Genomic DNA, 14,457 nt, shown 5'->3' on the forward strand with positions numbered 1-14,457 from the left:
AGACTAGCCTGTTCAAAATGGCCGACGCTTGCAAACGGAAATGACATATATTTATGTAAAGTTCAAAAGTGGTCACACTGATGTCTGGGGAAGATTCATCACCGCCACACAAGTACCAAGTAGGTTTAAGTCCTCGATTCATGAAATAATGGTAGATTTTGTTCTTGTATTAATTTTATTCGTTTGGGTTTACACATCAGTTGAGATCATGAAATTACTGGTTAAATGTCATCAACGTTGGAGGTGGTAGTGTCAAATCCAAGACTGCTGTCATATGCCAGTCCAATATTAACGTAAATGAATGAGGGTAAGTTTATGATTTAAAAAATAGCCTATTTTGCCATAATCTTGAACCAAAGTGGTTCCTGTATCTTTGTATATGACACCTTGTTCTCTCTTGCCTTACACATACAGTGACGATCAAAATTAGAGAACAATCTACAATATTCTACATTTCAAGCTCACTGTTTAGTCCTAAGTTACCGTAACAAGAGTTTAACAAGTTTTGAAGCAAATGTTTAATAAATTATTTAATTCTGACTCTTTATGGGGAATCGGTTCAACGCTGCAGCTGGAATTGCTTGCCAGTTTGGTGATGAACAGGGTATGGATCTGTCTCTGCACATTTAAGAGAAATCAGACTTAAAATTCTCTCTGCAGTTACAAAGTCTATCATCAGGAGAAAAAAAAGGGCTAAGCTCACATTTGCTGAGGACCAAGTTGTGTGGAGAAAGAAGAACTGGTTCAAAGTTCACTTTAGTGATGAAAACAAATTTAATTTATTTTGGTCACGTGGGAAACATCATGTTTTTCATCAAACTGGGGAAAGACTGAAGCCAGTGGGGGATGTTTAGTGCAGCAGGAGTTGTGCCTCGTATAGCTACATGACAAGATGAATGCAAATGTTTATCAGAAATCTCATTTAGCAACATACTTGCAGGGAACACAACTTGCAGTGTTTTCCCTGCAAGCATCTCCCAATCAGCCTGCAATTTTCATGCAAGACAAAGCCCCCTTCACACTGCAAAACAGGTAAAGCAGTTCCATGAAGCCAAGAACACTGAAATAATTAAATGACTGTCTCAGAAATCTAAACCCAAGAAACCCAGTTACTGAGCTATGGAAGAGAGTGAAAGAAGATGATTACACCAGCGAAGTGAAACTAGAGATATCCCGTGGCCTACAATTCTTACTAATATTTTGACAGCGGTAACCTTCCAAAATGTTAGATGTAACGTTCTTTTGTGCTCTAGTGGTTACTGTTCTCTAATTTTCATCACTGTCTTTCCACATAAAGGTTTTTATTGAAATGCCTTGGTTATTTTTCAAACATGTTTGTATAACAGTGTTATACCCACAATTTATATTCCTTCACATTTTGATCAATGAAGATTAACACTTTTTTAACACTATTTCCGAAAAAAAGTATTTATAGATTATTCTCAACTGTACATATTCAAGATAAAGGCACCAAACTTAATCGTTTAAAACTGAGATTAGATAAAAATCCTACTCATCTATTTTCAAAACACGTTATTAATATTATAATGAATGTTTATGTTATGGATGACCACTAATCTGAATATTGTCCCTCTAAATTGTGAATAGTGAACTATATATATATATATATATATATATATATATATATATATATATATATATATATATATATGTAACAAATGTATTTAATTACACCTATACTTAATTAATCCAGTGGTTCCATGACTTCCAAAGTAACAACACGGGGTCCAGTCATCACCACCTTTGAAAGAGTACGATAGTCTAAGTGAAGCACATTGCATCCATTCACTCGGCACACAAACTGACGAACCTAAGCAAAAAAAAGTAAAAAAAAAGATCGGAGGCCAGCTGATGATGGATTCTAAATTTTTATAGCGTAAGCAACTGTGTTTGTGTTTACGTGTTATGATCACCTTGATTCCTGCTGCTGCAGCAGGGCTTGCAGGATCCACAGCCTGAACATAACAAGGTGATTTTCCACGCACTACAAAGCCCCAGCCTAGGGCATCACCGAGGATCTTTAATGATAAAACTCACATAAACAAACTGTAGTTCATTGTTCTTTTCATGGCCAGCTAAGCCTGATGTTTGCAAGACTTACCGTAAGAACTCTTTTTACATAAGGAGCACCTGGAGATAACAGCTCTTCACAGGTTACACGTCTTTTCAGCACTGTCGAAAATAATAATACACATTACACACACATTTTATGACCAGAATTTGAAAACTGATAGAATACTTTGTCTCTTGGAATTTGACAGTTGTGCCTCTTATAGATTTTCAAAAGCATGCAAATGCACTCCTGTAATAACCTGATGTGGGATTGCATCGTACTGCAAGGGCAACGGTAAGAGAAGCAGTGAGCGGGTATCCACGAGAACTATGCTGCTGGTGGGTCAAACTTCCACACCGTCCATCCAAAGTAGGTTGAACTGTGATTATAAATTAGAAAAGCTTACATTTTACAAGTTTATACATTGATCTACAGTACTGCTTGAAACTTTAGGATGATTGTTGAAATGTTTTTAAATGAAGTCTCTTATGCTCACAAAGGCTGCGTTTATTAAATAGAATATACAATAAAACAGTAATATAAGTTTAACAATTTCTTTACTATCACTTTTCCTTCATCACTGTTAAATAAATCTATTATTAAAAAAAAAATCATATACTGACCCCATTATAATATATTAGTAATTACAAATATATATGAGTAATTTGCTCAAACGGTTATGTTGGCCTAATGGGTAGTCTTGTATTAGATTTTGTCATGTGTCAGAGGGTCCATGAGTAGTTTGGGGTTATGAAAAGGAGCCTTTAGTGTAAAATAAAATAATGAGAAACCCTAGGTTAAGGAGCTAGGTTGCTGACACAAAGGTTGCAGGTTACATGGGTGTCCACGAAAATGAAGAGTTACTGAGCTCATTATGCTGTGATATCCCAGCTGTGCCATTGAGCAAGGCACTTAACTTCATATTGCTTTCATTACTCCAGAGGGGTTGACCAGGCAATTAGTGTGCTGAAACTCCCTCTGGTTAAATTGGGCCATTTGCCTAAGCACCACCTCTCAAGCTCTAACACTCCATATCAAAGCACTGAAATATCTTTGTAGTATTTGTACTGATTTTACTACCAGATAAGAAGTCACTGTTGCCTTCAGGTGGAGAAGTTTTGTGCATAGTGAAGGGACTGCCAGCCTGGTCTTCTTGGCTTTGGTGTGTTATACATTCAACCTCTTCATTCTCTGTCTCTTGCAACAGTTCAGAAAGACGGCGCCGCCAGCGAAAGTTAATGCAGAATTGATACAGCAGCCCGCTGTCAAAGAAGTGGTGCTTCAGAGAGACTGCAAAGTGAAATGAAGAGTGGACTGTTTCAACAAGGCAAGGGCATAAAGAGCAAAATCACTGCAGATAAAACATTACTTCAAGAGGTCATCGCTCTATACAGAGGTATGTTGCATTAGATTAAGTTAACAGAGAGACAGTGCATTTAGACCTTCTAATGGCTAAATAAAACATCGTCATAATCTAGGTGATAGTTAGCTATTATTACCATGCTGAATGATACCATGCTCTAGTAGGGCCTTGCAGAGATCCAGTCCTTGCCGTCGACTCTCTATTTCACCGTTTTGTAGCAGCCAATCAATTAACATGTAACCAGGGAAAGAACGATCATAAGCCACTCCCTTTTCCTGTCTCAGTTGTAAGATGGAGTCTTTGCTTGTAATCAGACTGTGAAAAGCAACAGATGAATTTTGAAAATCTCATCTGAAAGAGCCTAATAATGACAATTATTTTGCTGCATTTATTAATGTAGATTAATGCTTATTATTTATCAATATATTACCATTTAAAAGTTTGGGGTTAGTAAAAATTGTGTATGTTTTTGAAAACCGTCTCTTTGGCTGCCTTTATTAAAACAAAATACAGTAAAAACAGTAATTTTGTGAAATATTATTACAATTTAAAATAACAGTTTTGCATATTTTAAAATGTAATTTATTCCTGTGATGGCAAAGCTGATTGCTATGATGATTTATTGCTCAAGATAATTTTTTTTCTATGACAAATAGAAAGTTTAAAATAACAGTATTTGTTTGAAGAAGAAATCCTTTGTAACATTACAAATGTACTGTCACTTTTGATCAGTTGATTGCACCTTCGCTTAACAAAAGCCTGTGTTAATTCCCTAAAGAAATGTGCTGATCCCAGACTATTAAATGGTATATATTATTAATGCAATTCAATTTAAAATGCTTTTAAAACCTTTTTTTTTACACTTCCTAAGAAAGTGTCTTACTGTTCATACAGCCTCTGTCCACGCATGAAGATCTTAACCTCTATGTTGAAAGGAAATGTGCCATCATCTTTTCTGAATCTGTATAAATATTGGGCGTCTTTGAACACAGGCCACTTATCACACACTATAAAGATGAAAAGATGGTTAAGTATGCAATCTGTTTTCTGAAACATTAAGAATCAAATAAATGGGACCTAATATGAGTCAACAGAGAAGGAAAACAGACATGACCTTGTTGTATCACACGCTTTGTTATTTGGTGTACAGTAAATAATATTGTACCGTGATGAATGATATCATGGTCCATGAGGTGCTGCATGAGCGGAACAGCAGTCTCTCGATCAGGCACTTCTTTATGAGCAATCAGCCAGTCAACGAGCTCCTGAGCCACAAAACAATTCGGGTATGTTCGCAAATGGTGTCTACGGTCCTTGATCAACTTGCTATCATGTAGTCGCAATCTTCAATATTCAAGATAGTTGTATTAGCAACAATTATTATGCAAACATTAAGAATATTAGGCTAACTACTGTATAACAGAATAATGTTATAACAAATAATTCAATATTTGAAGTTTTGAGGTGTGGTGAGATTAACTTTGTTAATATAGCGTACCTTAGCTGTTCTCCGGCAATCATTATCTCTGCCTTTTGGTGTCTTGTCATCATTGTACTTTGAATGTTTCCCTGCAGCTCCATGGATGTTCTGTCAAGTCTCTGCTTCTGTGCACTTGTTTCATTCGCTTTATTGGTGCTTTTGTGTTTAGTAAATATTCAGCAGACTGGGGCACCAGTTCTTCAATACTGTGAATGTTGTGTATACAAATATATTCCCTCTCTGCATCCTTGTTACAAGCACTTTAGACATTGTTCTAGGTTTTGAGTGATGTTTACAGACAGGACTTTCCTTAAAAAAATATATATACTGTATATATTTCATATAAATACAAAAAAAAACCTTTAAAGGTAGTTTCAGTGATGCTGTCTTAACTGTTCTTTTTTTAAATGTAAAAATTGGAAAACATCAGCAGCTTCACATAATGGCCACATGGTGTCGTTAAAAGAATTAACAGAGAAACATACACATACCACGAGATCTCGGAGAATCTTAGACTGAGATAATCACTTAGTTTTGGACTTGGGTCCAAATACCATCTTAACTTATATTGGCTCATCTGAAAATTGCTTCCGTTCAAAGATATATTTTAACTTTAGGTTTTTCACAGTTTCACAGTCTTGTTTCTGAGAATGTTTGCGCAGAGGAGAGAAGTCCTACTATATATATAAATTAAGCTGACTCTTACAAAACATGTCAAGGTCATATTTCTCCCCAAAATGATCAACATGTAAAAATTAATTTTTCCTAACTTTTTTATATTTGTTATCTGTTATGCGCATCATAGTTCTTTATGTTGTATTTATGTTATAGTTAATTACTTGACTATATTTTAGTTTATTAATGCTTATAGTATGTTATTTAGTTAAAGCCTTCATTTTAATGTCTTGTGCTACCCTGGTGGTCTTGTGTGGATGACACTGTGATCTGACTTTATTGTTGGTCACAGTTGCTAGAGAGGCCAACTTTAAGTGATCATGTGGCCTTCCATAGCACCACCTGTGAGTATCAGTGCATTTTACAATGATATTCAGGTTTTAATTGCTCACATTTATTATGGCAATTAGGGAAAGTAAGTGACATAACAGTCACATAAGTGTATCCCCTAATGCTTGTCACTGTTAGTGATCGTCATGCTGTGTAAAATATGTGCTGGCTATATCGTGATAGTATCGTGTTATATAGTCTTTAATTTATGGACTGCTTCTTTAAAAAAATAAAATAAAAAAATAAAGTTTTTTTTTCTACGATACTGAGAATCACAGTCAACCCCGCCAAACTGAAAATAAAAAGTGTGCTGATTTGTTTTTTGTTTGATTAAATATTTTATTAATAGGTTCGCTTGTCGTTAGGCTATGAAAAATGCGACATTGGTTTTGGTGTAGCTACTACTAAACGTACCGCGGACGTGTTTTGGTGAGAGTGACAGCTGTGATAGGAAAGAGGGCGTGGCCTCGCTGAGCGGCTGCTTTTAAAGCTGCGTGATTTACTTTCTTTTCAACACAGCTACATCCTGCGCTGTTCTCCGAGAGACCATCTGAAACTAAAAAGCGACTTGCAAACTTTCTGTCGGCTAAGGCGTTTAGGAGGGTGGCTTAAAGAGTTTTATTGACTTCCAGCGCGATTTTATATGCGATTGAACCGTGTTTTCAGAACATTGATGCAACCTTAACCGCAGTAACAAGTTGTTCGCTTCATCGAAACATCAGCAGAAATCATGACGGCGGCGCAGCATCAGCTAAATTTGGACTACGGTGACTTTGACATGAGATTTGATGTGAAAAAAGAAGCTGCAGCTTTGGGACCGGACCGCTCTTTTATCCAGCAGTGCGGTGTACACGTGCCAGGCTCCGTGTCCAGCACACCCATGAGCACCCCGTGCAGCTCCGTGCCTTCCTCCCCGAGCTTCAGCCCAAGCGGACAGAGAAGCGGTGCTGAAGATCTCTACTGGACCCTGAGCACGGGGGCTTATCCACAGCACGCAGATCCCCACTGCCTTGAACTGACACCCGAGGATGTCCGGGAAGCCTTAAGTGCCAATCTCATGCATGCACACCCTTCTCAGCTCCACCAGGCAGAGATGGAGCATGGCTACAGGAGCATCAGTCAGTTCCACGCACCAAACATGCATCAATTCCATCAGCAGCAGTACTCCGACCTCGGCCACAATCCCGAATTCGCGCACGACAAAAGCGTGGATCAGTTAATGCAGCAACTCGACTGTGCACCTCAAGGCGCGACGCACCTCAGGTCGCATAATATCCACCAGCAGACGCACCACAGACGCGGCGAGCGCGCGGAGAGCCGCTTCTCCGACCAGCAGCTGGTGTCCATGTCTGTGCGCGAGCTCAACCGACACCTCCGCGGCATGAGCAAGGACGAAATTATCCGGCTGAAGCAGAAACGCCGTACCTTGAAAAACCGCGGCTACGCTCAGTCGTGTCGACACAAACGCGTTCAGCTGAAACACATACTGGAGAACGAGAAGACGAGCCTCGCGACGCAGGTGGAGCAGCTGAAGCACGAGCTCAATAAGCTGGTGCGCGAGAGGGACGCATACAAACTCAAATGCGAGAGGCTAGTTGTCGGAATGAACTGCCAGAGCAATGGACCCTGTTGTGAAAATCCCTCATCGCCTGAATTTTTGCGATAGTTCTGCATATATTTAATGTTGATAAAGTTTCTCTTTAATAATATAAAAAAACAGCTTAAAATTGTTTGCTGGTCTGACCAGCAAAACCGTCTTAGACTTCCTTGTTTTTGTCAGCAGAGGAGAAAGTTTTAATTCTGTTGTTTGGTATTTTAGCCTATATTTTCACTCAACTTTATCTCTGACATGTCAAGCTGGTTTTGATAATGTATCTTTTATCTTCTAGTTTTCACAACAGTCAGTCATCTCAGCTATGCAAATGACATTTGACCTTTTTGGAAATAGATGCATTGCTTCAGCAATTTTTGTTTGTTTGAACATTTTGTAATTTGCTTCATTAATCAGTTGTATTATTTGTTCCTCAACTCTTCTGAAGAGTAGACGATTGTGATTTGCATTTCCTTGTTACCTCCAAAATAAATTTTTAAAGAAAAAAAAAAGCATTTGGATTCCCTTATTTTTCTTGCACTTCCCCAGAACGCAGTTCAAACTGCGTTTTTGCACAAAACTTACATAGCATGGATGTTTTATATGTAACCCATCAACAGACTGAGAACATAAAAAAAAAACAACAGTTCACAGGTATGTCTACTGGCAGCAACCTTTGACCTTGCTCAACGGCTGTTTCCTGAGACAACTGTGTTTCTAATGACTCGAGAGACTCGGAGAAGAGCTGCACAGCACTGATTGTACCAAGGTGGAAATACGCTTTGCTCTCTTCTCCTTAAGAGGAAAGCAAAGGCCATCCATCTGAACTGTTTTTTGATTTCTCTTGAAAATAATAGTTTTATTACGAACTCCAGTAACACAGAAGGATTTGCTGGAAAGGCCAGCCCAGTATGACAAACTTTACGAGCAAAATGAGTAATCTCCACTCTAAACCACAATGTTGGAACATTTGCACTTTGGTAATGAATCGAAAATGATTTAAAGTCACGCGAATGAAAAAAAGTGAAGCAGTGCGATACACTTTCACAACACTGACATAAATAGATCTTCAAACACTGGTTGTTATTTTTGTTTTACACAACTCTTCTTTTCTCGGGATCCAAACTACATGTGTGGCAAAACAGCCTTTAACCCTCGACCTTGTTGTCAACTGCTCCTTAACAGTTAGCACAAGATTGACCGCCTTGTAATGACGTGCCACCTGTGCAACACAGGGTCACAGGTGCAAAAGCAGTTTTTCACTGAGCAACAGCTTCATGATCTCTTTCTCATCCCAAAGTTAACTTGTCATTTATGAGAATGATTTTTATGAAAGCGTTGTATTGGCTGATCAATAGGACTAATGTGCCAGAAGACTCATTGGTAACATTCATTCAGGATTTTTCAAAGCACTTATACTTTCTAGGGTTCCGATTGACTCCATATAAATGCATGTATTTTTTTAAAATCTAGATAGGCCCAGTCATTTGTATCATTGATCGGTGTTTTTTGTTTTGTGCTGTTCTTGTAGAGTTCTTGTAGACTCGGTGTACAGTGTTTTATCACTGGAAAGCAGTGCTGTTGTAAAAGTCGGTAACAACCTCTCCTTGCACGTGAGATAGTGTGGCCGTCCCCTCCTTCCCCCACTCTGCCTTTGCCCGAGGGGGAGGGGTATTGAGTCAGCACTCTGCCCAAGGTGTCTGCTGCTCTGTGGCATCAGAGGGTCACTGAAACCAGAAAGACTGAGGCAGGAAGAGACCACGGACAAACAAAAGTGCAAAAAGAGTTGGTATTATTAGATTAACAGAGGCTGTCAAAATCTGGTAGTAAAATGATAGTTATGACTCTGTATGAGTTGGGTTTAAACTATTTATTGAACACATGCACACTGTTAATGTTTAGTATGAATTTGCCAACATGCCACATTGTACAGCAACTGAAAGTTATATTTAAGTTTAAGAACTATTTATTCTGTTTATTGATGATGATGATGATGATGATGATTATTATTATTATTACATTTATAAACTTATTATAGATTATATAATTTTAAATGTATAATTTATTAAGAATGTAATTTATTATTGTACTATTTTGCTGTTACAGTCATCTAATAAAATAAATACAATTATATTTATTTAGTATACATTATTACATTTAATAACTTTACAATTTGTTTATATTATTTATAATACATTCATTTTAATGTTTTATATTAAAATCGACATAATATAAGCAACATTTATCTTTTAATATTATTAATAGTATAATACAATAACGTAATATTAAATATGAAAAATATTAATTATATTTAAAAATGTGTATTTTAAAATGTTTATATATTTTTAAAATATATATCATTTATATGATTTCATCTATAATTGTATAAATGTATTATTTTGTATTTTTAATAAATGTAATCTACAATATACAATTAGAGTTATATATTATGATTCAATTGCAGCAGTGAATATACTGAATACTGTTTAATAACAGATTAATTCAATTAAAATAAGAATTAAATTAGCACCATTTAGGATATTTAAATTTGAACAATTCTTTAAAACATTAAGCATTTATATAATTTTCATTTCATTTTCATATCATTTTACTTATAACTGTAGTTATTTATTTAAAATAATTATTTTTATTTATAATTTTAATATAATATACATTATAAGTATCGATGTAATATACATTCATAATTTATTTATAATTGTATAATTATTAAAATCGTGCATTTAATAAAATTTATCAGTTATATCAAAACAATAATAAGATTTTGTGCCACTTAGAACATTTTGAATTTTAACATTTTAAAACTTTCGTACATACAATGGCTGTCTGTAAACAAGAGCAAGTTAAGTTCAGTTAGACCACTAAATAGTCTCTGGCCGAACATTGAGTCAAAAGTGCCTGATCTCTCAAGCAGAACTTGTCTGGTCAGAACTGGTCTGTTCCTGCTTTCTGGCTGTTTTTTTATTGTGGATAATACCAATGTCCTCTATCTCTCTCACCCTTCACGTGAACAGCAGCAGCCGTGAGGCAGTGAGGATGGACGGGGATATATGGGCTTCCTCTTTCACTTCCTAAATAGGGGTCTGGTCAAGTGACTTTGTTCGAGAGTGAGGGGAGATGAAGTGAAGGAATGCAATGCGGCGGTGGGGTTGGTGGTTTCCGCTCAGGATGTCCACTTGTTTCTGTGTTTGGAGCCATGACAGTTATTGTGGTGTTGTGATTTACGGTTTCACAAGCACGTTAAATCAGTGAATTGTCTTGGTTTCGTAAATTCTGGACTAATTTTGCTATGTAGTGGTGCAGCAATCGAATGCATAGAAGCCAAACTTGTTGATTAAAGAGAAAATTCATCTAAACATAAAAATTGTATTATGCTCACCGAATGTTCATCCAAACCTGCCGTAAAGTAAGTGATACATGTTTGGAATGACATGAGGGTGAGTAAATGATGACAGAATTTTAATTTCTAGGAACACAATATCTTGATTTTTTTTTTTTTTTTTTTTTTTTTACTGCGAACTTACAAATTAGTTTTTCAAAAGTGGAAGCTTAGGAACTTTAAAAACAAAGCTTTTATGCATTTTTTTTTAGAAGAAAACCTCAGTTAAGCAGATGCTTGCTGGTCTCTTGTGCGTCAGAACTGATGACAGCACTTCATGATCACACAACGTACACATGACTCACTGAGGAGAATTCAGGCTTGCTCCCACACTGTCACTTCCTTCTCCCTCCCAGACCTCTTACACTTGCCTTTTAGCCTGGCTAAAGTACAGGTTTAAACCGGCCGTAAATACTCAGTGGGTCATGCTTTTGTCAAAGCCTCATGTGCACTTTTTTATTTTTAACAAACTTAAAGGCTGACAAAAAGTGCACAGTCATAAGTCTGGAGCCACAAAGGCTTCACATTGGTAAAAATAAAGATTCTTTATTTGCATTGATGGTTCCATGAAGAACCTTTAATATCTGTGGAATCTTTTCATTCCACAAAAGGTTCTTTATAGTGGAAAAGGTTTTTAAAATGTTCTTCACTCTAAGAAAATAATGTTTGTTTGTTTTGATTTGTTTTGTTGTTTAGATTTTTGTTTTGTTTTGTGGTTTAGAGTTTTGTTTTGTTTCAATGGGGAGCCAAAAATGGTTAGCTGAAAACCGCTTTTTGAAACTTTATTTTTAAGTGTATATTAAGAAAGCATGTACATCTGAATAAGATTAATTTCTAAACCTGGATACAAGCTAGATGCTTAAAGTAAAGGTATGTTTATTTTAGATTTACAGTGCTTCGCTGGCAGTTGTACATTTCGTCCCCTTGGAATTATAAGGTTCTGTCTGACATTTTTGTGAAAATTGAGTTATTCACATATTCTTATTCTGTGTCAACGTATTTAATTTATGTGATAGATTTTTTAATGTTGTGTACATTATGGGACTTTTTATTGAAAAAAAAACAATAAGGTTCTATCTACACAGCCGAATGGAACACTAAAACTTTGAAGCTCAATATCTCAAAACTACTCGGGATGCAGATAGAACCTTATAATTCCAAGGGGACAATTTGTCTAACAGTAAAAATGACCCAATCAGCTAAAAAAAAGTGTCAAGTTCAATGGAATTAAAGATAAAAAAAAAAATCACAGAACACAGACTTTCACCATGCTTTCAACTTAATATAGTTTAGGTGGGGTCAAATGTAGCAGACAACTTGGAGTAAATGACAGTGGTTCCTCATATCCATGAAAAGCAAATGGGTTGATATGCGCCTAATAGATATAGCAGCAATCATCTCTTATTGTTTTAAACTACCACATACCAAGTGTGCCGTCAGAATGTCATAAATGTTTCTAAAAAAATTAATCAAAATCTCCCAACAAAATGTGAAATTGGACAGGGATGAAGGACATCCTGCTGTTGAAGTTAACTCATGCTGTGACACATATTTTAGAATCATGAATCATTCATTTTAGTTGGTTCTAGTAATTCTGTTTTTGTAATTTTTCTTATTTTTGTCGGTATAGCTTTTATAAAGTTTTAGTTCGTTTAGTTTTAGTAAATTTAGTACCTCAACTTAAATAAATGTAAATGAGAAATTTAGCCTTTGTAGGTTTTTATTTTATCTTAGTTCAGCTAATGTTTATTTTATTTCAAGTGATTAATTTTAACATCCTTGCAAATAACAAACCGTCTAAATGTTTGTCCTTTTGCCTCCTTAATATCAAGGATGACATAATTCCAAAGTCTGAGTAAAGAAATGATCAGACAAAGTGTTCGTTTTGAAGAGCACAAAACATTTCACGCCTTCAGCTGCTGTTTTACAGCTCGGGTTTGTCTTTGCCGATCTTGAAACCAGCTTGTATAGCATAACAGGACCATGATGGCAAAAGAACATGGGGGACAGAGAAGATGAGCTTTCCCACAGGTGGCAAATAGGGATCAGGTTTCAAAAGGTGTTATCAGGCCTCGCCATCTTATGTCGAGCTCGCTTGTCAGCACTTTCTCCACCAAGGGCATTTGACACTCTCACTCTATGTGCATCAACCGAATGAGGAAGTAATGTGTTAATTTGAGATGACATTTCACAGCAGCAACTGCACCACAAACATTTATCTGCATTATTTTTTTCTCGTAATGACACTGCATTATGTATACTTATTTTGTAATAGATACCACATTACACACAATCAAAAAATCAAAACAAAGCTGAGTTTGTAGATGGGTGTTTCTTCCACTACAGGCTAATTTCTTTGGAAACATTTTTTACCATTTTCTAATGGTAACAATTTATTTTCTAAATACCTGTTATGTATATAAATAAAAAAACGTAACATTTTGTAAAATAAATCAACAACTTAAAAATATTTATTGTGCAAAAATTATTATTTGTAGAAATTTAGTCTACTTAAATTTTGACTTATTTCTATGACAAGTCAACAAAGTCCTTTTTTTTTTTTTGACGTGACATTCAGCCAAGTATGGTGACCCATACTCAGAATTTGTGCTTTGCATTTAACCCATCCGAAGTGCACACACACAGAGCAGTGAACACACACACACAGAACAGTGGGCAGCCATTTATGCTGCCCACTGCCCGGGGAGCAGTTGGTGGTTCGATGCCTTGCTCAAGGGCACCTAAGTCGTGGTATTGAAGGTGGAGAGAGAGCTGTTCATGCACTCCCCCCACCCTCAATTCCTGCCGGATCGAGACTCGAACTCACAACCCTTCGATTGCCAGTCCAACTCTCTAACCATTAGGCCACGACTTCCCTGTCAGCATTAAGGGAAGTCGTGTGCTTCCCTACACTTAATGCTTATTTTTTCAGCATTAAGTGTACTTGGTCTGTAATAAGCATTACATTACTGAATCATTTCAGTTAAGTTATTTTTTTGTGCAGAAAGTCTGATATCATTAAATTGAATTATTTAATATTATTTAAGTGTTTAAAATGTGATTCCCACCACAGGATGCTTTCAAACACAATGCATACACTACTGTTCAAACGTTTGTGGTCTGTTAGATTTTTATTTTTAATTTTTTAAAGGTCATATGATGTGATTTCAAATTTTCTTTGGAATGTTACAAGTTCTTGGTGCATAAAGAAGCTCTGTAAAGTTGCAAAGACTAAAGTCTCAAATCCAAAGAGATATTCTTTATAAAAGTTAAGAGTCAACCACGCCCTCCTAAAATGGCTCACTCTTACACGCCCCCGCATGTCTATGTCACGATGTGGGAAGACTTGCATAATGTCGCCCAAATGTTCACGCAAGAAGGCGTAACTTTTATTCTTGCAGTTGCTGCCACCACCATGTTGTGGAGAGAAGCTGTTTCGTTGTGAAAGCAAAACGACTTTGTTTGGCCTTGCAAATGATTACACAACTAGAAATCAGTGGTTAAGTTGTATTTACAAAACTTTTCCAGAACAGTTCAACCCAAATAT

The 14,457-nt window shown here is 36.3% G+C and overlaps 2 protein-coding genes and 1 long non-coding RNA gene across 3 annotated transcripts in view; 2 read left to right on the forward strand and 1 right to left on the reverse strand.

Moving 5' to 3' along the window:
* The window catches only part of LOC127968504 (uncharacterized), a 26,249-nt gene continuing 11,792 nt past the window's right edge, over positions 1–14,457 (forward strand). The window contains exons 1-4 of the long non-coding RNA XR_008155991.1: positions 1–119; positions 201–307; positions 2,298–2,443; positions 3,282–3,470. This is a non-coding gene — a long non-coding RNA (uncharacterized LOC127968504). The remainder of the gene's footprint in view (positions 120–200; positions 308–2,297; positions 2,444–3,281; positions 3,471–14,457) is intronic.
* On the reverse strand, positions 1,682–5,179 carry si:dkeyp-97e7.9 (DEP domain-containing mTOR-interacting protein). Its single transcript, XM_052569763.1, has 9 exons — positions 4,936–5,179; positions 4,603–4,781; positions 4,321–4,444; positions 3,574–3,752; positions 3,155–3,364; positions 2,334–2,453; positions 2,123–2,193; positions 1,935–2,039; positions 1,682–1,831 (listed from the first exon to the last, which is right to left on the reverse strand). Exons 1-9 carry the CDS (start codon positions 5,016–5,018, stop codon positions 1,706–1,708), a joined length of 1,197 nt encoding a protein of 398 aa, XP_052425723.1. The 5' UTR covers positions 5,019–5,179; the 3' UTR covers positions 1,682–1,705.
* On the forward strand, positions 6,423–8,025 carry mafbb (v-maf avian musculoaponeurotic fibrosarcoma oncogene homolog Bb). The gene has a single exon (XM_052569764.1). The coding sequence runs from the start codon at positions 6,653–6,655 to the stop codon at positions 7,586–7,588; it is 936 nt and encodes a 311-aa protein (XP_052425724.1). The 5' UTR covers positions 6,423–6,652; the 3' UTR covers positions 7,589–8,025.

Source organism: Carassius gibelio, chromosome B11, assembly GCF_023724105.1.
Source record: "Carassius gibelio isolate Cgi1373 ecotype wild population from Czech Republic chromosome B11, carGib1.2-hapl.c, whole genome shotgun sequence".
Classification (NCBI taxonomy): Eukaryota; Metazoa; Chordata; class Actinopteri; order Cypriniformes; family Cyprinidae; genus Carassius; species Carassius gibelio.

Bases quoted from the DNA above. Each gene is read 5' to 3' on its own strand.
- si:dkeyp-97e7.9 (XM_052569763.1), bottom strand. From the start codon at position 5,018: ATGGAGCTGCAGGGAAACATTCAAAGTACAATGATGACAAGACACCAA. The intron at 2,454-3,154 runs GTAGTAAAATCA...TTATAATCACAG, and splicing joins CAACAGTGACTTCTTATCTG to TTCAACCTACTTTGGATGGA. The intron at 1,832-1,934 runs GTGATCATAACA...TTTTTTGCTTAG, and splicing joins CTGCAGCAGCAGGAATCAAG to GTTCGTCAGTTTGTGTGCCG.
- mafbb (XM_052569764.1), top strand. From the start codon at position 6,653: ATGACGGCGGCGCAGCATCAGCTAAATTTGGACTACGGTGACTTTGAC.